General features: G+C 39.6%; 1 protein-coding gene across 8 annotated transcripts in view; it reads right to left on the minus strand.

Annotated features, from left to right (window-relative positions):
* The window catches only part of Nrap (nebulin related anchoring protein), a 66,355-nt gene extending 42,736 nt beyond the window's left edge, over positions 1–23,619 (minus strand). For 3 of the 8 annotated variants that reach the window (XM_013158397.2, XM_013158398.2, XM_013158396.2), the window contains exons 1-14: positions 23,366–23,619; positions 22,947–23,041; positions 22,327–22,414; positions 19,651–19,755; positions 16,686–16,790; positions 15,332–15,436; positions 14,573–14,677; positions 13,684–13,791; positions 13,307–13,411; positions 10,624–10,731; positions 9,542–9,658; positions 6,982–7,086; positions 5,142–5,249; positions 4,038–4,142 (exon numbers count right to left, since the gene is read on the minus strand). In XM_013158397.2, the coding sequence (XP_013013851.2) occupies positions 4,038–4,142; positions 5,142–5,249; positions 6,982–7,086; positions 9,542–9,658; positions 10,624–10,731; positions 13,307–13,411; positions 13,684–13,791; positions 14,573–14,677; positions 15,332–15,436; positions 16,686–16,790; positions 19,651–19,755; positions 22,327–22,414; positions 22,947–23,041; positions 23,366–23,437 (1,431 nt within the window). In that variant the 5' untranslated portion in view covers positions 23,438–23,619. The remainder of the gene's footprint in view (positions 1–4,037; positions 4,143–5,141; positions 5,250–6,981; positions 7,087–9,541; positions 9,659–10,623; positions 10,732–13,306; positions 13,412–13,683; positions 13,792–14,572; positions 14,678–15,331; positions 15,437–16,685; positions 16,791–19,650; positions 19,756–22,326; positions 22,415–22,946; positions 23,042–23,365) is intronic. The other 5 variants (XM_063244758.1, XM_003475086.3, XM_063244759.1 and 2 more) reach the window with 3 other exon arrangements.
* Between the last annotated feature and the right edge of the window lie 825 nt (positions 23,620–24,444).

Below are 24,444 nucleotides of genomic sequence, written 5' to 3' on the forward strand. Positions count from 1 at the left end.
AATAGAAGGTGAATCAGGACAGTCCTGGCTACCACAGGGCCAGTGAAGCATTTTCCTTTAGAAAACACAAATTGCTTTTCAGAGTGAAGAATTATTAGTCATTCACATGCAAGATTATATTCATCCAATGGACTTATTTTCCTCCAAGTGTACATAACCAAGATCTAAAGCAGAGGGAAAGAGAACTGGAGCACAGAAGTAAAGGCCTAGATTTGCAGATCTAGGCAGAGTGGGTAAGGAGGTGTGAGTGAACTGCTGAGGAGGAGCCCTGTTACCTGTTCAGGAAGAAGGGAGCCAGGATGAAGGAAAAGAAGGTGAGGTTATGGGCTGTAGATGGCCAATGACCCCTTTTACAACTTCCAGCCAGTAACCCAAAATCCAGGCAAAGGGGAAAGAAGTAAATTCATCCTTCATCTTACCCTTCTTTCTTTTCACCTGCCTAGTTTCCTTTCATTCATCTATTCATCTATTCATTCATTCATTCTTCTGACAAACTGTCACAGGTATCTGTGCAGAGAGACTGAACTCCAACACAGCCCTGCCCCAGATTATTGATCCCAGGACCCCAAACTGATGCAGTTCCTGAGAACACCTGAGACCAACATAGGTCCTGGAGACTAAATCACCATCAAAGGCCTCACACACAGATATCAGTCTCTGTTTCATTGCCCAAGGCCCATAACCCCACTCAGCGTTCCACAGCAGTGGCAGCTTCTGTAGGCCTGAGCTCTGCCTAACACTCCCCATCCCCAGCTGCGTCTCATCGCCATCTGTCCTTGGATTCCACCCAGGCCTCTGGCCCATGCCTCTAGCAGCCAGCTCAGCCCTTCACAGGGCCCCATTTGGCCACTCACGCACTTTCCCACCATTTCCTATATGTTTAAATTACGTGGCTCCATCATCCTCTCTGTCTTCTCATCCCTCCTACCACTGCCTCCTCAGGATGGCAGCACACAGTACAGAGTCCACAACCCAAAGATGACAAATGTGCATGAGAACCGGCTCTCTACTGCGTGTAAGACTCAATGCCAGGCCTTATTGTCAGGGAAGTAGTGAGGAGTGGTGGGGAATGTAGCCAAAGATGTTGGTTTAACCCAGCTATGGTGGATGGGCATCTTGCGTCAGTGCAGAGAAGAGAGTGGCCATATTTTTCAGTTATTCCCAAGAAACAAGATAGTCATATTACTATAAAATCTTCCAGTTGTTAAATGCAGGCAAATTAATTCATAATTTTAAAATTCAATGATACAAGCCAACTAGACTTACAGGTCACTCTGGGTCCACTGGCTGCCAGCTTGTCTTTCCTGGGGCTTGTACTCACTTCTTTCTTGCCTCTCCCAACACCAGCTAATAATGACTATGGCCAGTACATGGCCCTTACTGTGTGCTGGCCCCATTCCTAGTGCTTCACACGTCACCTCATTTAATTCTCTCAACCCCCCCATGGGTGGGTACTAATACTATGCTTACCTTAAAACGTGGAAACTAAGGCATAAAGACCTCAAGTGAGTTGCTGAAGGTCTCCCAGCTAGTAGGTGTCAAGGTCTGGATTCAAATCCCAGCAGTCTGACTCCAAACATGGTTCTTAATGTAAGCAGTAAAACCATAGATGCCATAGCTAGTGTGCTCGGGACTACTGGTGTTTCCTAGATTACCCACAACCAGGGCTGGCATTGTTTAGACAGGGAAATATGCTCCCAGCACAAATAAATAGCTCACAGATTAATCCTCAAAAAAGGCTTAGGAAAAGTAGTGCTCCTGACATGGGTCACAAAGTATTTGGCTGGATTTAGAGGAAAGGACAGCATTGAGTACTTGTGAATTTTAGTTAATAATTCAAGGAGAAAAATTCTGTGTACCTTGAGTATTCAGAGAAAACTAGGAACTATAAAGTCAGTTCAATGTCAACTATTAATGAGATTAGAGTACCATGACTCCTTAATGCATTAATTCAGAGGGAAAAATTATCAACTCATAATAAGTCAATTAGAATTCAGAGTTAGGCCCATGAAAATGTCACAAAAACTATATTTTTAAAATAGCATTTTATTCTTGACAATTCTGCATTGAGTGTGTCACAGAGCACAATTATTTTGCTCTGTAGGACATAATGAACAGTCTCCATAATTAATCACATCTTTTTAACATCACAAATGGTTGGCCATGGCTTCAATCCACATTCCGAAGGAATTCTTTGCTAAAGATAGAGTCTCATTTTAATTCTATTAATGTTCATAAAACCCATCTAGAGGGGAAATGCTCTCTAATTAAAGGCTGTGCTTTATTTAGGTTCATAGCAATTCCACCACCTTTAAGGCTACCAGATGGAGAGAATGCAAATTCTCTTGGAATCAATTCCTCAAACTTCCTGAATACTAGAGGCCCTTCATTAGGTGGGATAAATTCACACCAGAGCCACGAAGGGAAAGTAAAGGAATCTAAGACACAGAGAGCAGCCACCACTAGGCCCAGCCCACCGCTGCCACACAAGGACTAGGACCATTTTTCCCAAGTTTGTAGATTTTTCAAGAAAAGGTAAACATTTTTTTATGCAAACTCACCACTTCTTTATGGTCATACAGCTATTTTTAACATGAATGACTAAATAAAGTACTCCTGAGGCTGGAAGTGGCTTATGTGCTGCTGATTGAGAATCTAGCTCTACACTCAACTTAGTGTTTCTAGTTCAGTCCAGTTTAAGCATAGTGTCAGGTATCCCCAGATGGGCTCATTATAGTCCAGGTCTACAGTTTGATCCAGAGTCTTTTAGATAAATGTAATAACAATCATGTTAATGAAAGTGCACAGCTGTAGGAATCTATTTCAGGTGTGTGTCTGCACATGTGTGCTATTCATTAGGTATCGTTTCTAGAATTCTACTGCAAAAGGACACAGTCAAGTTTCAAAATGTTCTCAGCTGGCAAGCGTCCCGGGTGAAACATGCAGCCAAAGGAGACAGAAAATAGCTTTAGCAGTGGCTAAGTTTGACTATGGATTTCATTAAGGTGAAATGAGTAAGTCAACCAACAAAATTTCTTGGGAAAAGCAAAGCCAATTTAAGTTCTTATATTTCTCTATTTCCTATCTCCTGCTATATTACATATTTGAGAAGTTCCTTTCCATCCAGTAGACTATGATTCACCAATTATTAGTTTTCAATGTCCTAGGCACTTTGTAAGACCTAGATGAATCCTATAGTTCCTACACCAAGCAAAAGAGAAGGGAAAATAGGAAACAGGAAAACCCAAATCAATTGCCATTTATGGGGTGAGTTGTGCTCACCCCCAAAGGATTTGAAAGACAGTCAGTGAATGTGTGTAGAATTACTTGCTACACTACTGATTGCAAATCACCTCTGCTAAGACCTATGACACCCGCTCATTTCTAAGCCACTTTAACTACTTCCTACAATAACTGATGGCTTTTATCTTTTCCTTTATATTTTTCTGTATTTAAAAAAAATTATAAGTGTAGTAAAACTCATGCTTAGAAGCCAATAAATTTAACTAACTGTACAATTTTGTTTAGGACAAGCCTAACTGTAGACTTATATGCTACAATAATGAAGGGGCAAATATAATTTTCCAATGTGTTCCTAAAGAACAAAAATTAGCATTGTCCCTTACCCTTCATCCATCTGTCCATCTTATTTTATTTTCTTCAGTCCTTAATATACTATACTCCAAAGATTTAAAAAAAAAAAAAAAAAAGGTCACCATTGCTAAAGAATAACTATTATGAATGTGATCAGTAGATATAGCCTTCCAAATTCTAAGAGGAGAAACCGAATTTCAGGCTATTTGTAACACAAAAACCAGAATCATTCCCACTTTACCTTGAAAATCTGAGTTTCCAGCCATGCACAAATGGACCCCCTTGGAAAAAAGAATTCCCCTTTTCTAAGTCCCTTCCCTTTCCTATAAATTGTATCCTGTTTCTTTCCATTCAGCTGCTGAAGACTCACAACCTCCCCACACCCCACTGCAGGAAGGAAGTGACAAGAAATAAAGCCAAAGGGCTACTGGAAGAGGACTCACCTCTTTCAAAGGAACCAGTTTCATTGTTGTTTGGTAGGAAGGAGTGAGAGTGGCTGGGTAGTTATAATCCACGATGTCGTGTTTATAGTCAGCCTTGTAGGCTACCTAAAACACAAAGGCAAGAACAAGCGAAGAGAAATCAGTCCTCATTTTCTTTTGAACTGGTTGAGATGTCTTTAAGGATTGTTTTCAAATAGCCAGAAACAATTAATTCATTTTCACTACCGCCAAGGAAAATTATGTTCACACTTTGGTCTTAAATTAATCTGAATTATTAATGTAAAATCAGTCAACTTCTCTCTGTAGCATATTTATTTTATCTTTCACTTTTTACTTAAGGGACTGCTTGTCATTTTTGTTGAGAAAGGAACACTCACAAGTGAATGTATAAGGAAAGCCCTTCTTGGTTAACCCCAAGAAAATAAATAAAGTCAAATCTTCAGAGTATTTAAAATTTCTTCCTCAGGGTCAAATTTGACCTTCCCAAGCAGAGGAAATCTGACATTTGTATGTTTTGGTAATAAAACCAGTTTCCCTTAAGTGTCCTTTAATTCTCCTCCATGATTTATAAGCTGGCATTTGCAAATCTGTGAAGCAGATGGACAAAGCCAAAGGGAGATCAATAGATGACCCACTAAGAGGCACTGGTCTGTTTTGTTACCCCATCACCTTGACCAGTGCCTGGACACCAGAAGTCTTCAATAAATACAGCGACTGAATAAAACAAGTGGACACACTAGCAACCCAGATAATTAGCTGCAGGTAAATCCCAAAAGCTTTTGAACCTGGGGAATTTCACATACGAAGCATGCTTATCCATATCTCTTTACCTCTCAGAAATTGAGAATGTTTATCACAATGGGTCAATTCTAATAAAGCTAAGTACTCTTTGAACCAGAGAAAGCTAAGATAAATTAAGATTTTGAAAATCTTAAGGAATTTTACAAATCGTTGGCTGCATTGATTAACATTTAGAAATTCTTATGGATCTGTCTTCACACGCTAAAATAGAGGCTTGTTTTAAAGGGAGGCTGAAGAATTCATTGAAGTCCTCATGTCCCCCTGCACACGCCACCCTCTCAGACCTGTGCACAAAGCACTCACGTTGCTGGCCAGACTGCCAACTTTCAGAGCGTGGAGGGTCCGCCTGTCCATGCCAACTCCTTCATAGCGGCCTCTCATATGGTTCTGGTAGTTTTCTTTATATTTATTCTATGTGGAAATATAAAATTTTCAACAAAAACCTCCCAACTCATTGAACATAACCGTCTTAATGCACTAAACCCAAAATATAAATTAAGCTGCTTCAGTAACCAGAGTCCTACTGAATAAACAAAAAGCGAACTATTTTTAACAACTTAAATTTCAAGCAAGCATAAATCAGGCAGACAAACACATAAGAACATGGTGTCCAATGGGCGTTGACAGCACAGAGCAGATTTGATGTTTTGTTTGTTTTTCCATTTTCAGATTTTTTTTTTTTTCTTGTCTTTTTCCTTTTCATAGGTACCAGGGATCGAACTCACGACTGCCTGTTTGGAAGGCAGGCGCTTATGCCGCTGAGCTAAATCCCCAGCCCCTCCATTTTCAGTTTTAAATTTACCAGATTTTTTCAGTGTGACATTTTACCATGTAAATGTGGAGCTCTCCAACAGACTAGCGCTACTGATAGCAGAACTGTCTGCAAAGCTCCAGGCTGGACCTGGCACGAATCATTGTGTACTCTCCCCTCCACTTGTAACCAGCCTGTAGCTGAAGTTCAACTAACCATGAATGAAAACTATTCAGGAAAAAAATTGCATTTGTACTGATTTTTTTCTTGCCAGTATGTTTTAAACACAGTAATAGTTATTAGGTATTCTAAGTAATCCAGAGATATTAAAGTATATGCAAGCATATGTAAAGATTATAAGCAAATACTCTGCCACTCCTGTAAGAAGGACTTCAATATCTGAGGATTTTGATATTCACAAGGGGGTGGTAGAATCATTCTCCCAAAGATACCAAACAACGAAAGTATATAAAGAATAAAATAAGCATTGTCCAATTCTGTATGTAAAAATTGGTCACTACTGCAACCATTTGAAATAATGATGTTCCTCCCAAATACTGCTTAAAATAAAGCAAAAGTCAAAATGTAATGATGTGAGATCACAAACACTAAAATCTAGTGGCTTCTAATGAAGTTACATTAAAATCCCCTACCCCTGGGGCTGGGGATTTAGCTCAGTGGCATAAGAACCTGCCTTGCAAGCAGGCGGTCATGAGTTTGATCCCCGGTACCAATTAAAAAAAAAAATCCCCTACCCTTGTGTTTCAATGCTATAGGAATATTTAAATATATTGCTACTATATATCAGAGCCTACCAGTGCCACCTGTAATTGTAAATTCTACTATTATATGTAGCCAAACAGAAGGAAAAATCATGCAATCTACAATAGGTCCTTGATGTTCTCAAGTTACATCTTTAGAGCTTCTCTGAGAGTGTCCAAATTCACAAATACCACTCTAGTATCTACTGACTCATCTGGGAAGATGGAGAAATAATGTCTAGCTGCTGGGATGAACATGAGGGTTAGGGGAGATTATGTATTAATCCAAAAGCATGAAGTCACACTGAGAGGGGATGTCACATGCTCAGCCAGGTTCCACTGCTAGCATCCATCACTAGGGCACTGTGCAGCACAAAAGGGGTGCAAAAGAGAGAGAGGACAGGTCCTGCTCTGAGGATGTAAAGTCAGTATGAGAATGAAGACAGCACAGCAAGGTATGACACTATAAGGACCAATCCCAGCAGGCAATCTTAGCCAAAACCCACAAGTACTTATACCTAAGAAGCCATGCTTTCCAAGACATATGAATACATTCCTTAGATTGTCTCTTAGGATACCTACAAATTAAGCTCTAAAATCATGCCCAAATGCTAAGGCATGGAGGACTCACATCACTGGTGAATTTTGAGATCTTGCTCACATTCCTGAATTGAGGCGTTTCACAGTAGTTGATACTGTGACCTTTGCTACTTTCCAGATCCTTCTTATACTCTACCTTGAAAACCAAAACACCAGGTACACAATGGAATTAAACTGAAAGTTATTCCTAAAAACATCCCCAGGATTTATCTGGGATATTTTTTAAAACTTCCAAGATTGTAAAATCCCAAGCACAGAATACTGTAGGTATGTGTTTTCCTTCATAAAAGCAAAAAATGAAAAGTTGATTTCACTCTGAAAATTAAAAATATGTGCTCCTTTTCAAGAACAAATATTGTAAGACCTCATACAGCTCAAAAAAAAAAGAAAAGAAACCCAGCTAAACTGTGGTTGGAGGTATAGCTCATCACAGAGGCTTGGCTTGTCTAGTATACACAAGGTCTTGAGTCCAGTCTCTAGCACCACAAAAATAATTTTAATGGTAAAACTGTTTTTCAGATATTAAGTGGTTATTCTCAGATGAAAATGTTTCATAAGAATCATGAGGCGACATTCAAGACTTCAGTTTCCTGATCTGAGAGTTAGTTACATAGATAAGTCCACTGGAGAGAGCCAATATATTTAACAATGTATACAGGTATCTCTGTGTGCACTTCAATAAAATTTAACCAAAAATAAGTAGTAAGCAAGAGTATAATAAAGGAGACTACTCTGATGGAGGGGGTCTTTAACTTAAGAGGTGGGCTAAGTTCCCTTGGGTGCCTGGATGGAAAATGTGAGGCCATCATTATTATTAAATAGACTCCTCATCCTAGGTAATTACAGAAGGCAGGTAAGGACAATTACCATTAATGTCTCAGTGAATAAATACAGGGCAAAAAGAAATTGAAGTTTCCCTTGTGACTTATTACTACCACAGACATACAGCTTAATTTGTTATCAGGTCTGATAAAACTATACAGTGGGGGACATGCCTTTTAAAGTAGGCAAGATGCATTATCGTACAAAATTTTAAAATAATCTGCATAGACAGTTGGATTCTAACACTATAGAAATGTCATTATTTTCATGTATTCAGTTACATATATTCACATATAGAGAGGCCAAAGAATGGACAGTAACATTTCTGCCTGGGTAGAGCTGGACTGGTTCTGGTTCTGTCCCTGAAACTCTGTGAAACAGAAGCAGACACTTTCTTTTTCCAAGTCTATGACAAAGGGACAATCTAATAAATGCAAAGGTCCCATCTAGACAATATAGAAAATATTTTGGGCTTTGCCAGCCATATGTCTGTATAACAAGTGCTCACCTCCATCCTTGTAGCTGGAAAGTAGCCACAGATAATATAAATATGACGGAGCTGTGCCTCAATAAAACTTTATTTACAAAACAGGCTAAGCCTGTGGTATACAGCACTGGGGAAAACCTATGGCATGTATGTTCTTTGTTTTTCTTTTAAGACAAAAGTTGTGAATATGTGAGTTCTTTTTTCTAAACTAAAACCTTGGTGTTTAGGTTTAATTGCAATGTTGGCACTTTGTGATAAGTAAGTGCACTGTGGATTCCATTTGTCTCTAAAAGATTCGCCATCACTGCTCTAGAGCACTGGAATCATCTGGAACACTAGTTAAAATGCAAAGTTCAAGGCCATTTACTACTTCAAAATGTCAAGAAAGTGTCCTTTGGTGATTCACAGCTGTCTAAAGTTAGAGGATCAGGAGTCAATGAACAGTTTGGGGTAAAGGACCTGCCTTTTGAAGTTAGAGAAGAGGGGCTGGGGATTTAACTCAGCAGCATAAACACCTGCCTTGCAAGCAGGCAGTCATGAGTTCGATCCCCGGTACCGATAAAAAAGAAAAAGACCAAAAAAAAAAAAAAAAAAAAAAAAAAGAAGTTAGAGAAGAAAAACGGTATAGGACATTTGCAATGTGTTCTGAGATGCAGATAATGCTTTGTGTTTGATAGCCATGATTCTGCCTGTGGCCAGAGGAAGGAAGAAATGCCTGCCAAATCCAGAGAAGCAATATAAAGAGAAGAGCTGCTGTGGAGAGATACTGGAGTACAGATAGCATAGAGGGAGCTCGTGGAGGATGTGAAGGGGTCCTCATCATTCCCCCAGCTCAAAGACAGGCTTGGCCTAAAAGGAGCATCCTCCCACAGTTTGTCAGGTGACAAAGCTTCCCCAGACTGGGACTACAGATGTCTGACCCTCGTAGTACTTCTTCTAATCTTTGTTTTCCACCCTGTCATTATGACGTATTATTTAAAAGCTGGGTCATTCAAGACTCCTTCTGGCAACTAGAAATCTATTGCCTTATGCTTTTGAATATTTATAGTCTGGTAAGATCTGGGAAGAAAGATTTTAGCAACCTGAAAAAGGTTCAATATTTTTGGTTCTAGGCTTGCTCATTAATTTTATTTTAACACATAACCACTCTTTGGAAATTGGTAATCATACATAGTGTATGCCACACTCTGAACTGGCATCTTTTATGACAGGAGCACCCCATTTGCTCTCTAAGAGACAAAGGGGTGACAGCTCATAAGGGTGAATACTCCCCCATACATACCTCACTCACAAGCTTGTTCACACTCTGAGCCCTTTTAAGGACCAGGTTGTCTTGGGCTGGAAGGGCGTGGTAATGTGCCGCACCTTTCATCTTATGGAAGTCTTGTCTGTATTTTATCTGAAAGAAATGCATAAAGGGGGCTAGAGTTGTTGTTACTGTGTTCTGTGAGATAAAGCTCCTCAAAACTGTCTACAATTTAATGTTAACATTGACTTAATACAATTTTCACAAGGAAAAAAAGTATGTGAAATTTTCTGTCCATTAAATCAATAAACTACTCGGTCTTTCTATTAAAAATGCAGTGGCCCTTTTCACACTTCTTCCACTCTAATTTAGCATAAAGAAAGGTGTTAAAGCAATCACAGCAAAGAACAATTCCAGTCCCCTTCTGCCCATGGTTTCAACATCCTTCCTCCCATGGCTGGCTGAGGGAAATTAGTAACGTCTTGTACATTCCTTCTCAGAGCAAAGGTGGCGCTGCTCTGTTTAAATGGGTAATAACTGAGCAACAGCTGAGTCGTGATGGGCAAAGAGCCTGAAATAAGTGCAGTCTTCTGATTAGAGATCAAGTTTGTGATGCCATGCTGAGATCTGCAGAGAAAATTATACCTTATCAAGTTTAATTAGTCTATCTTATGAAGACTGCCAGTTGGCTTATGTTCTGTCAGCAAAATCACTTATCATTGGGTTTCATCCAGTTTGATAATATTGTGGTTTACTTTAATCAGCTCTTTGCCTAAAATGCTCAATTTCCGAATGGATCTTTGGTACAGATTCTCTTAATCCCAGATTATCTGGTTGAACCAGCATTTGTATTTGCTTCAATGGTTTCGAGTGAGTTATGCTGTTTGTCCATGCCAATCTCCTTGGAAGCAGATGAATGTAACCAAATACTCTCAACATAGTAAGCAGAGATCAGGAATTTGCATGAGAACTGAAGGCAAGGCTCACATTCTACTTTGGTTCAGCTCTAACAAATGTATCTGCGTGCAAATCTCAGTAAAAGCAGCCTGTAAGTCTCCTTTCATTTCTCTTCTGCCTTCTCTGTGGCTCTGGGAGTCCTCCCACCATGTGGTACTTACATCACTAGCAAGTTCATTGGCCTTCTTGGCATTCTGATAAGCTGGGGTTATCATGGCTGGGAAGCTGCCCTTTCCCCTGGGCTCCTCGCATTCCTCTAAGTAACCCTGCTGAGGCAACCAAAAACTTTGATCAGTAATACTTATCTCTCCAAATGGGTGGGGATCATCAATGACCATCCACACAGCCCGTACCCATAGAAGCCCATCCACACGGGGAATTCCAGTGATTGCCATAGGAATTGTACAGTATGGTGACTAAGATGCTAGACCTTGAGTCAGGCCCCAAATACACACAGACAGCGCTAAATAAATGATAACCATTCTCATGATCATAATTATTTTCACCAAATAAATCAAGATACTCTACCAGTCACCCAGTCCTATGCTGCTATGGGATATTCCTGTGTGAATTCGTATCAGGGAAGTCTTCTGCCTTCTCAGTCTCAAACACTACCTTACTTAGTTTCAAGAACATATCTACACATGGGGATATTTTGACATCTCCAGTATTATTTCTTCTACTTATGTGTGCAACATAACCAGAAAACAAGTATTATAATATTTGTGTCATTTAGTGGGGGTGGGAAACATTGAACTGCCCTCAGATAACCTAAAGTGGGAGTTAATGTGTATTAAAGTATACGACATGTAATGTCACTCTTAATTTTTCCTTTCACTTCTCCATACTACCCAACCACTCCCACGAAGGGCACCTTTTCCTGTGAAACCATTATCACCTGACCCAGGTAACCCTTTCCTGGCTGACAGTGTACTTCAAGACCTGCTCAGATGCAGCCTTCTCTTAGAAATTTCTGAGTCCACTACCATCCCAGACCAGCCTGGGTCAGAATCTGTTGCTTCCGGGTTGAGTTCTTGCTGCACTTTGCCCCCAAAGCTGAAACAGCCCCAGCCCTTATCATGCCCCACTGAGCACATGACTCCATCACTCAGGAGCCTCCTCCAAGCTGTGGGCCTCCCCACCCCAGCACCAGCTTGCACGTTAGCACACACGTGCACTTACACATAACAGTTGAGTGAACTTAAAATGCCTAGCTTCCTTTCACTCAATAATGAAAACTGTTCAGCCTAAATGCTCCTTTTCACTTGGATGCCAGAATATTCAGAGCCAAATGCAATAAGTTTTAAGTTTCTCAAATTCTTTAGCAATCTATTCTATGATTTTTCCCATTCTGCTCTATTGTTTTATTTTTGTAGCTTTGTGTATGAGTGTGTGTGCATGTGTGAATCACGACACCTAATCCGTTGTTAAAGAGTTGATTGATTACAAATAATAAATTGATTACATGATTTAGTCTTTTTATAAGTCTAATGAGTCATTTTAAAGAAGAATGAATTGCTTGGTACTGAGGGCCCTAGAGATATTTATAGTTTATCTGCTGCCTGCCTCTCTCTCACTCCCTCCTACTTATGCCCTGGCAAAGTCCCACAGTGAAATACCACCCTGGGCAGTGTCCTTCCAACAGCTGTTACCAGTGCCATCAAATGGCACCTACTTTGATCTTGCACTTGTTATTATCAAGCCTGGAAACTTCAAAGTATATTAATAACCAAGAAAAACGATGATACTATGAAGTTGCCATTCATCTATGTATGTGGACATCTAAATACACATCTGAAATTATGTGGGTATTATAGCTAATGGCAGACAAAACAGTGCAATAATGGACAAAATATTTTTTTCAATATAAAAGCCAGATTTTTAAAAAAATGGATTTCTAGGAGTTGTCTTGGACCTTCTAAATAATATATTTAAGACATAGAACCAGTAAAATCATATTTTCATTGAGTGTAGAGCAGCAAGAGATCATTTCATTAACTTGTATAATTTGAGGGAATGGCCTTTTAAACTTAAAACCAAGTATTTTTGCTCAGGCAGACATTTGCAAAGGGGTCACAGCTGATCTTCATTCACTTCCAGCCTAAGACTCATGTGAGTATATGCCCATGAATGACAACTAGTTTTTCTAAAGACAGGAATTAATTTTTTGTGGCTTCCTTTTAAAGGCCATACAAGTCATGTGGTACAGATAATTCATACTATGCCAATTTTTTTTTAAATCGCTTAAAATCTTTGCAAGTATCATTCCAGCACACACACATACTCTTCCAATATTCTTTACTCTCAGCCTCAACAAAAATATATCCTTTCTCTCCTGCAACACCTGGCCAGAAAATACAAGTAAAAACTAGCTTGTAACTAGCATCTCACCCTTTCTACTCCATGACAAGGTCCAGTTCACTTGGAAAATAAAATTAGGATAAAAGTTTGCTTTCTTTGTTACACCGCTTTATCTAGCAACTTAGATGAGAAGTTTGCCTTCTAAGAAAATGAGCCCGGTTACTCAGTGAGACGCTCGATATTTTTCAAAACATGTATTTTGATCCATTTCATACAGCAGTGATGGGCTAAACAGGGCCAGGTTTTGTCCTTGAGAGTGTTCTCCAATGAGAACCCAAGAAGGCCTTATTCTTGAAATTTGTTTCCCTAAGTAGACCAAATTGAATCCTGTAGAATTTTATTCACTATTTTGTGCCCTAGAAAATCTGCCCTTCATAAATAGAACAATGACAAAGCCCTGATTAAATGTCACAACTAGTAAAAGCCAAATGGAGAACTGGCCATAGAAAAGACCAGCCTCCCAGGAATTACTTTCTCACACACCTGGCCATACTGGTCTGTGTATTCCTTTGTCCACACGCCCTCAGCTCCAGCGGCTGAACCAGCCATTCCCCTCATTTCTCTCTGATATTGTTGATGGTACTTCACCTATATGGGAGGGAAAGGAAAATATCAGTGAATGTAGCACAGAGGAGTTACAAACGAAAGTCTTGTGGAATGTCCTTGTTATGTTTGGGTCCCAGGAATATCTCTTAGAAATACAAGTATTAGATTATTATCAGAGCAAGTGATTGGACACAGAAAGAAAGCTACTGCTTGGCTCCAGAACGCAGCCAAAAGTAGACGAGAGGCTGAACAGCTAGGCTCAGACTGACTTCAAGCTTTCTGTGTAATATGGCAGCATTGCTGTGTACACTTACGTCGCTGGCCAGCTCATTAGCTCTTTTGGCTATCTGATAAGCTGGTGTGATCATAGCAGGAAAACTGCCTTTCCCTCTCTGTTGTTCACAGTCCTCTGTGTATCTCACCTGAAAAATAGATTTTTAAAGGAAAAGAAAAAGTGCAAATTACATGCCAGATCCTGCAACCATCGGAGGATACCAGTGAGTTGCTCTGCTAAGGGCTTCATGACACCTTACCCACCCCTGTCACAGCTGCAATGGCACATAATTGGCTTATGGCTTGATGAACTATGTACATCTTGTTTACCTCTTAATTCTCAATACCCAGCACGGTGCCTAGAACATGGAGACACTCGATGAATCAAGTGCATGTTTAGCATAAGCTTGTATTGCACCTGATGTGGACCAAAAGGCTGGGCTCCAGCCCTTGGGGACCTGCAGTCAAGGGTGGGAGACAAAAGAGGCTTCTCAGTCCCAGACCTAGGCCAACACAAGTGGAAACCACTTACTAGGATGAAGCTGGATTTGTACTCCAACTCCTCACTGGGAGCAGTACTAAAGCTTGGCCTATGTTTGCTATGAAGTACATGGACTATGAAAAAGCAAGTGGCAAAAATTATTTAGAAATTCTTTTCTCTTGCTTACAGTGGCAACTCACCGGATTAATCAGCTACATTGGGCTTGCAATTCATCTGATCTAGTGTTTTCAGTTTAAAGAGTTTTTGCAGGGTCTGTGCCTGCTGACTTCATGGACCCAACTGACCATCTTTCACATTAGAAAGTTCCTCCTGATGCCCACATGGGACTCTGCTGTCTTCTGCTTTATCCCTCCCTCTTCTGCCAGGTAAGAAAAGAATGAGGGGTCTTCAGTGAACACCACTGCATTTAAGCATCCATTGTTTCTTACCTCACTTTGAAGCTGTCCCCCGGCCTTAGCCCTCAGCAGCTCAGGGGTATCGGCCACTGTGGTGAACCTGGAGATGCGCTCATCATGCCCTCTCTTGTATTCCACCTGATTAGGAGACAGCACAGAGTTAGGGCTGCACAAGGTCACAGCTCCAGGTAGCTCTCCTGGAGCTATGCCATCAGACTACATTCAACTCAGACCTGTGGCAAAACTAGTACAGTCCCCAAAGCACCGATATTAATGTGCTAAATTCAGTAGGGTGCCAAATACTTCTAGGCAATAATACATGTGAATCTCCATAACAGTCCCATCTGGTGAGGTTATTGACCTTCCTATCCCACCCTTACAAATGAAAATCCAAAGAATAGAGAAATTAAATAATTTGTCCATGACTCTATAGCTAATATACAGTAGAGCCAGGATTCACATCTGAGCATTCTGGTTCCAAAATCTAACCTTTTAACCAACAAACTATTCCACTCTTCAGGAAGTTCTGCCATCCAGTTAATAAAATGCAGCAGTCTGGAGAAATTGTTTGGACCAGGTTTTGGATAAGTTACACAGTCTTTTCTCCATGTTGTGGATGTATGGTCCAATCCAGGGATGGAAGATAGATGATAGAAAAAGAGCTTTTTGCATAATATAGCACTAACCCTACGGTTAAAAATACTGTCTTGTATTTTTACCCTGTGAATCTCAGGGCTTCATTAGTGACAAAAATGAGCATAATCAACGGTGAATGAGCACTGAGACACTCACTTGGCTGGCCAGCTGGTTGGCTTTCTTGGCCCTTTCATAAGCAGGTGTGATCATGGCTGGGAAGCTCCCCTTGCCACCCTGTTGTCCATAGTCTTCTGTATACCCCTATTGGCCATAGCATAAAAATAATATGATTTACAGGATGAATCTAATAAAACTGCAGTGAAACTGGATTCATTGATTGCTTGGGAAATGTTTCTATCACCTGGAATAAGTTTAATAATGGCTTTCAACTAGCAATTTGAATAACACCATCAACACTGAAAAACTGTTATTCTCCAGGTCAGCAAAAATCCTCTTCAATATTTTTAACAGATTTTGTGGATCCTGGCACAACCCCACCAGCATCTTCTGACTCCAGGCTTGCATAATAATGGATCAATTAATGCAAGAGACTGCTGTGATTCATCCACTACAGTCAGTTCTATAACTTTGGGAGTAAAATATATTGCTTGTTCCTCCTCACCTGCAGTTTTCCTAAGAAGAAATATCACCTTGGCATTTGTGCTTCTATTACTTTCTTTCCATTTTTCTAAAGGAAAAGTTGCCTAGATGAACAGTATTTTCCAAAGGAGATTATTCAGAGGATAGGTGTGTGGAGAGACAGAGGGCATGTGTGCAAATAGCTAAGGATTTCTGCAATCAGGCTGGAATTGCTTCCTGCTCGCTCACTTCCTAAGGACTCTGACAGTTCTGGAGGTCAGTAGTCTTTCTCACCTCACAGGGTTTTGTTTGACCTCTGTTTCTGTCATCACTTGGCCTTTCTCTGATTCTGACCCTTCTCCCTCCCTCCCTTGGGCCCACCCTAAAAATCCTCAGTCTTCCTGTCTCAAGATCCTTAACTGAGAATTCACTTGAACATGTAAGGCATACACAGATTCCAGAGAGTAGGACACGGAAATCTTTACGGGAAGCAGCAATTGTTTAGCAACTACAGATTTTAAAATATAGGAACATTTAAACTAATTGCTGAATCAACTGTTTGAAGTAGGTTCTTTTTTAAAATTTTATTTAAGGAGAAAAAGAAAAAAAAAACAGAAAAAGGGCACAAGTTATACAGAATTTCAAAAAAAATAAACAATAGGAAATCACTAGTTGATAGATTACATATTGTCATCTTAGAAATAGTTGTTCAAGTTATAAAATTAAAGCATATAAAGTGGACATTCAAACAGTGAGACTACAAATAATTCTGTTCAGTGACCAACAAAAACTCAGTAATATGGTTATCTATTTTATATGCTTAAATATACATGCAGTTATGTCCTTTAGAGCACTTTCTTTTCCTCTCTTTTTTACAATGAAAATCACACATTTTGGGTTTTATTACTCCCACAGTTCTTAATGCCCTTACCTCACCAAGAGCTTGTCGAGTCTCAACCATCCTTACGATTTCAGGATCTGGCAGGGCCCCTGGACTCCAGCCATTCCCTTCCCCATATCCAGGCCAGTAGCCTCTCTATAAAGAAAGTAAAAAAGATGTGTAGAAATACACACTCCACACATTGGGCTGGCAAAACCCCACACGTCACCCCACACTCCCAGCAATACACATATGTGATCAAGATATTCACTACACTATTATACATTTTAGCTAACTAAAATGTTCATTTCTTCAGATGAGAAAATGGCCTAAAATCTTAAATAATTGAACTTCCTGAGATTCACTGATATGACAGGACAATTCCAAATAGAATTGAACATTTCTTTGCACATCACTGCACTGAAATTGGGCAGGGGGAAGTCCCTGTAGACGGCTGAGATGAATCAGCATTATTCAGACAAACTTCAAACATCTCCCACCTAATATGTGCTCAGTAACTGACAATGAAAAAAGAAAAGAAAAAAAAAGAAGACAAAATTCCTCTTTCAAGATACTTACGATTTAACTTTGAAGATAAAACTAACATAGGAAACAAACAGTACTTAGAAAACATCTGTATGTTGAACATAAGAGTTTCTAAAAAAAAAAATACTCTGTATGAGATGAGTCCTATTTTTGGCAAGAAAATTTGAGCTGGGCCTCCAGGATAAAGGTCAGTTATCAGAACAAACAAAAAGAATGGTCTCCCCACCCCCCAGGTCAGCTCCATGAAGGAAGGACTTTTCATGTTTTGTTCACAGATTGCACCCCAAAAAACCTGGGACAGTGCCTGTCATACAACAAGTTCAATAAATATTTGTTAAATAAATTCCAGGAAAGTGGCCTTCCCTGAAGGAAAGCATGAAGGTAGAGATGGGAAGAACATGAGAAGCTGGGTTTGACTGCACTTGTGGGAAAGAGCCTGAGAGCTCGGTGGGTTACAGGGGCATGAGGCAGACAGTTGGATAGAGTCAGGCCTTGGAGATCTGGAAAGGCAAATGAAATTTGCTTAACCACACTTAGCAAGCTGAACAGTCTGAAAATGCAGGTTTGAAACAAATTTTAACCCACAAACACCATGCGTAGGTGAGTGTGGGAAACATATAATCTCTGAAAGAGAATATATTCTCTGAAAGAGTAGAAAATGTATGGCCACTTTGGAAAGTAATTGAACAGTTTCTATGAAAATTATGGGCTGGGGATTTAGCTCAGCGCCATAAGTGCCTGTCTTGCAAGCGTGCGGTCATGAGTTTGATCCCAGGTATGGATTTTTAAAAAAAGACGAAAATCAAAATAGTGCACACTTTTGGGCCCAAAAATTTCATTTTTAATTATCTATTCTAGAGAAATACCCACGTGTGTCTGAAAGAGGTCGTAAACAAGGGACAACTTTGCAGGAAAAAAAAAACAAACAAACAAAAAAACCTCAAAAACTTTGCAAGAGAAAATATAATGGCAATATCCCTGCCCGATAGCAGAATAATATGTGACATCACTTTGCAATGGCTTGTGTCTAGATGGGCTCCCAAAGCTTCATGTGCTCGGAGGTGGGGCTTCAGGAAGGTGACTGGATCATGAGTGTGTGATGCCGGATGATGGGTACCTGATACTGAAGTAGTTCACTGATGGGCTTATAGTTGGGTGTGATGTTGGGAGGTGAAGCCTGGTGAGATGAGATGGGTCACTGTGGGTGTGGCCCAAGAGCATACACCCTTCCTCCTGCCTCGATGGCTCCTCTGCTTCCTCCCTGTCACACTACACACTCTTTCCCTTCTGCCCTCTGCCAAGCTGCTCTGCCTTGGAGCCAGCCCACAATGGACCAAAATCTATACAAACTGTGAGCTAAAATAAACCTTTCCCTCATTAACTTGTAAGTGTGGAGTATTTTGTCTCAGCTACAAGAAAGTAACTGTGACACACTCGTAACAGTGCATCCATGGCACACCCAGGGGTGCACTTAAAAGGATGCTGATGTTGAACTGTCTCCAAGATATCTGTTGAGTGCGAACCACAAACTGTAAAACAATACACATTGTTTCATGAAAAAACAAAAAAAATACAATTCAATAGAAAAAATTCATATATAATTACTAGTAAAAGTATTAAGAGCCAATATTTCTTATGCCTATCACTGTTCACATACTTTAATATATTCTTTTAATCTTCACAAAAACTGAAAGAAAGGAGAGTTAAATAACTCCATCTAGATGCCTCACTAATGGTAATAGGTGAGCCCAAACATAAACATTAGAAAGTTAGACATAGAGAGAGAATAGATAGATGATTGATAGATATATAAACAAAAAATAGCTAAATGACTGCTAGACATGATAGATAGATAAGATAGATAGATAGATAGATAGATAGATAGATAGATGTCTAGACATAATAGTGAGGGAACTGAGACCAGAGATGGTGGATCAAGGGTTTGTCATGTACTGTTAGGATGTTTTTAATGTAAGAAAAATGCAAGTCTTATGGATATAATTAAAAAATGATGACTGAGGAATTTTAAAAACAAAGGGCAGAGAGTGGTGGCGAGAAAGGTCAGGAACATCCCGGGAGCTCTGTGTGACCAGCATGGGCAAGTTAGGCTGGAAGAGGGAAAGCCAGCTGAGTCCTGGCAGGAAGGTGGGGATCAGGACAAAAGGGCTGGGGCTAAGTGAAGTGTCCAGGGATGCAAGGGCAGTATCCGTCTCAAGTGGAGGACTATTCCCAGGGAGAGCAACATAGTGGCTGGACAGGACAAGATAGCGAACTTGGAATGGAGCTGGACACATTGATAGAGGCCTCCTTTAGATAGCTGGAATTATAAACTGCATTTTAAAAAACCAAATTAGATTTTACCAGAAGTACACTTAATTTGCATAGCACACTGCATAGCATGAGCAACATATTCCATTTGTATAGCGTGTTGTCCTTTCTTATCCAAACCCATTAATTACTTTTTTCTCACCTCATTCATCAGTGGCTGCCTGTCAGGTACACCCGGCCCATCCTTGGATTTCATGTCCCAGTGAAAAGCTGATTTAAAGTGCTTATCATCTTCTTGATCACTGATCTGCACAGGATGGTGTCAGTGATGTTCCCATCAGAGAAGAGAAGGAAAACTAGTCAGTAACGCATAGCTCAATCCAGAGGATCTTTTCCAAGTCTCAAAGCAAAGCATCTTCACTGCTGTACAAGGCACAGTCTGTTGTCACTGCTGCTGGGTTTCATCTGGGCCACCAGCCAGGTAGCACATACTGAGCTCTTGCTGTGTGCAAAGCTCTATCGAGTAGTTCAATTAAAAATACTGACATAAAGTCAACATAGCACATCAAAGGCCCAAGCTAAAACCACCTCAGAAAACAATTCATATTATTGTTCTGCACTTTGTTTGTGTATCAGCTGGGGAGTTCACTAAAATGCTGGCTTCCAGTTTCATGACGATATTTTTCATATGCTGATATAACTTTATGTTTCATATCCTGAGTACAATATACTTTGAGTTGACTTTTGTGCATCTATGTGAGGTAGGAGTCAAGGTTCATTTTCTCCATATGAATAGCAATCTCCCTAGTACTTTACTGAAAGATCATTCTTGCTACATTAAACAACAATGGTGAATTTGTCACAACTGAAGTGACTGCATATGAGCAGCTCAATTTCTGGACCATGTATTCTAGGCCACTGAGCTCTTTGTCTACTTTTGTGTCAATTCTGCACCAAGTACTGCTTTTAGAGCAAATCATGAAGTATGATATGCTAAATTCTTAAATTCTGAATGGAATGGTAGACACCGTGGGCCTTTCCGCAGAGAATGGAATGCATGCAAAGAACATCGTGATATGTAAGTACATTTCCTTTTGCACAAGTGCAGTAACATCTAGATGTATAAAAACCTAAAGAGGTGCTTGTTTGTTTCTGGAGAGTTTGCCAACCCTGCAGGTGTATATAAAGTGTTCAGTTATACGAACTGTGCGGTCAAACAGATCTGGATTTGCACCTAACAAACCGAGTAAAACGGGGCAGGTCACTTAACATTGCTTCGCTTCAGCACCCTCGGCTGTAACGTGCTGATGTTACACAGAGAACTCTCATGAAGAATAAATGCGAAAACACAAAGAACTCAGCAGGATTTAGCATTATGTTTAAGAGCTAAATGCAGTATTAATTGTAATTTCATGCAACTGTCCTCAAACATCAAAAGGTAAGATTGAATTCCTAAAAGCATTAGTCTTTTTAGTACTCTAAGACTGCTTATGAATTTGTGAATTCATTGCTCTATGAGGGACTAGAAAATGGATCTGGAGTCTTCTCACTGAGCTACACCCCCAGCCCTTTTTAATTTTTATTTTTTGAGATAGTATCACTAAATCACTAAAGTACCCAAACTCGGCTTAATCCTGAGAACTCGTCTATCTGAGTTTCTCAGAATGCTAGAGTTACAGGGGTGCACCATCTTTCTCAGCTTGCCTGTGAACTCTCAGAGCTTGTGAATCCTTAGAAATAGATGTGTAAACTAATCTCTGACCTCAGTTTCCTCCCTGTACACTGGAATAATAACAATACCTTCTTCACTGGGTTGTGACGTATATGATAGGTGTGAATTAAGCATTTCTCTAATAAATGCTATACACATTTGTTAAATAAAAATAATAATACAAACTGCCCATTTAACTTAGTGAAATAAGGAACTTGAAAGCACTTGACATATGAGCAGGAGCTCTATCTGATGCCCATTTTCCCAAGGAGGAGGACAGTCCATCAGGCAAGAGTGAGGGTGAGGCCGGGTAACTTCAGTGACAGAATCCCAGGGGATGAGAGATTACTAGACAGCCCTCCATCTCCTCCGCAATTTTCTAATTTTAGAATAGTACTAAGTTCCATCACATAAAGCAACTTCGCCCCGGGTCTATGCAAAAAAAAAGTTCAATGATTCATCACTTTAATAGATGCCTGAGTTCAATCAACAGCTAAAAACTGCTGATTTTTCCTAAGAGATTTGATTTATTAGTATGGCTTCCCTGTCTACTTAGTATTCCACCTCCCAAGCCAAACTGCATTTCTTTTTTTTTTTTGTCTTTTTCATTTTTATTGGTACTAGGGATCAAATTCACAACTGCCTGCTTGCAAGGTAGGCACTTATGCCGCTGAGCTAAATCCCCAGCCCCCCAAACTTCATTTCTAAATAAAAAAATACAAGCTTATGTTTGACCTAGCCCTATCCTAAAGAGAAACAGAGACTGCAAAACTACTGAGTTCGGAGGGATTGGTAAGCATGGAACCGGACGTTTCTAATTTTCTCTACCAAAACATCCCAAAGGAAGGAAAAGAAGGGTCTTTGTAATATTTTTCACCCACATAAGCTTTGTTTTATGTAGTAAGCACCTACTGCATGCCAGGCCTATTTATAAACTAACGTCAGGGTATTCAGAGCCGGCCAGACACAAAGATTATATTAGAATCCAAGACGTCAACTATGGGAACTAGTTTATTCTGTGTATCCTTAATGTAGAAGGAGAACAAGAATCAACATTTGCTATTTAAAAACATTCTGTGATTCACATCAAGACACTTAAAAATCTAACAGGTGCCTCAGCACAGGGATTTTCTTTGAAGGCTATTTTGAAATGCAAAAATGACTTACCCCACCCATGGCTCCCGGAAATGTCTTCACATTTAGATTTAATGGAGTGTGATAGACACTAGTGAAAGTGTTGTTCTTGGGGTTATGGCTACAAAAAAATAATTATAAATCAAAAATTTATCCAAGATGATTGAGTAGCTCTAGTTGTAATTCTTTAAATCAATAAATGTGAATTTTAATAATTATATTCTAGATTTTCTAAACAATGAATCTTACAGGAAAAAATCAAATAAGCTCAATGTATACTAAGCTTAAAGATAAAATTTAATCGGATATGGTTACTGGAAAACTGTGAAAAATAGGAAAGAATTTGAAGATTATCTAAAGGTAAAACACTTTGAAAGTTCCATATGCATAGCTATGACAGTTATATTGTTCTGGAAAACATTTAATAATTTGAAATTCTTTACAGTGGATAGATTTAATCATTTATAAAAAAAATCTGAAGATTTCGTTCTATTGCATAAAATTCGACATTAGCTGTATTCGATAAGTGAACACATTGAGAGGGCATTTCTTGGATTTAACCCTAGAGTATCTGATCTGAAACTTTAGTAGGCCATTTGTTGAAAAACAAGCAAAACTCAAAAGAGGTCAGGAAGGGGTCATTGCACACTTACGCGTGACAGTATGGCTTTTTCTGGTGACTCACGAAGTTATTAACAGATAACATCATCTTACAGACTTCGCAGTGAAAACACGCTTTATGCCATATCTAGAAATCACATAGAAAGGATTTAACGACTCCTTTTTTTTTTTGCCCCAGACCCTAGATTGTTATGTGTTTTAGGGAAAAAAAAAAAAAAAAAAACCTCGAAATTTAGTGATTGTGAATTAAAAACCACATGCATAATATAATATGCTAAATAAGTGAGGAACTGCTCTGAGGTAACATAGGCCTAAAAATGGTTAGAACCTAACAAAAGAATGGAAATACTACTTCTTCTTGTGGTTCAGAAAAGAATTCCCATATCCTTATGTAAGAAAATAAATTCCCATGTTTGTTTTTCTTTCCAAAGACTAAGAACTGTCTACTGACCTGATCTATACAGCTGATCTTCTCAGCAGGATAAACCCCGTAGCCGCACCTAGAGCAAGCCTGCACGTTCATCTTGGAATCTGAAGACAGAAAACAGAAAGGCCACAGGCAAGAAATCCAGGAAAAACCCCACACTGGCTGTTCAAGTCTCCAAAATCCCAACCACGACTAAACTCCTGAGGGTGCCTGATCCTTCAGAATTCAACTTCCACTTTCCTTTGCTGACCTTCTGCTTGGAAGGCAGCAGCTGGCTGGTTTTTAAAGCTGCCACTTACTCCACTTACTATTTCGGCCACTCACACAGTACGCATGCGTTTGGGAAGTACGATGGAGGTATTTCTAGCTGACTCGCTTCTCTAAATAGAAAAGTGAACTTACAGCAGCATCATGTTTATGTGGATAACCAAATCCTGCTGTATGACCAGCCAGCGCGTAGTAGTTGAGCACCAGCTGTGATCATAACCCAAGAAAAGAACCTAAAGAATACACCGTGCATCATCCAACAGTGCAAATAATAGACCAGGCTGTAGACATCCCATGACTGAAGCAGATAGATGAGCTCCCCCAGACAGGAAGTAAAGTAGCATTGATTCACTCTTCCAGAAGGGAAAATATGATATTCAAATTTTAACTTCATCTACTAAAAATGTTTACAATAGTGAAAGTATAAACTTAGATAGATATTAGTTTACATTTAGTTTCTACTGGAATGCAAATTTAATAACAAATAAGAACTGTTGGTGTGTTGATGTTTGTGTATTATCCTGGAATGCTCCCAAAGGGCTTTATGCTTATTCCTTTGCATCACAGGTTTTATCAAGGGTGGATTAAAGACATTAATCTCTTTTCCTGGCTTCATGACTCTATCATTGCCTCAGTCTCTGCTTATATGTCACTTTATCAATTTATAGGAATACTTTATATAAAATAAAAGCTCATCCACCTCCCACCCCAAGCTCATTACCTTCTCTTCCTTCCATCTGCTTTTCACCTTTAGTTATTACTGCCTGAATATTAAATATTAATGTAGCTATTGTTAAAACTCACATTGCCCACTGAAATAGGTTACTTAGTCCTTG

The sequence above is a fragment of the Cavia porcellus genome, unplaced genomic scaffold (genome assembly GCF_034190915.1).
Source record: "Cavia porcellus strain 051 isolate PalLab524CR breed Dunkin Hartley unplaced genomic scaffold, mCavPor4.1 scaffold_2, whole genome shotgun sequence".
Lineage (NCBI taxonomy): Eukaryota > Metazoa > Chordata > Mammalia > Rodentia > Caviidae > Cavia > Cavia porcellus.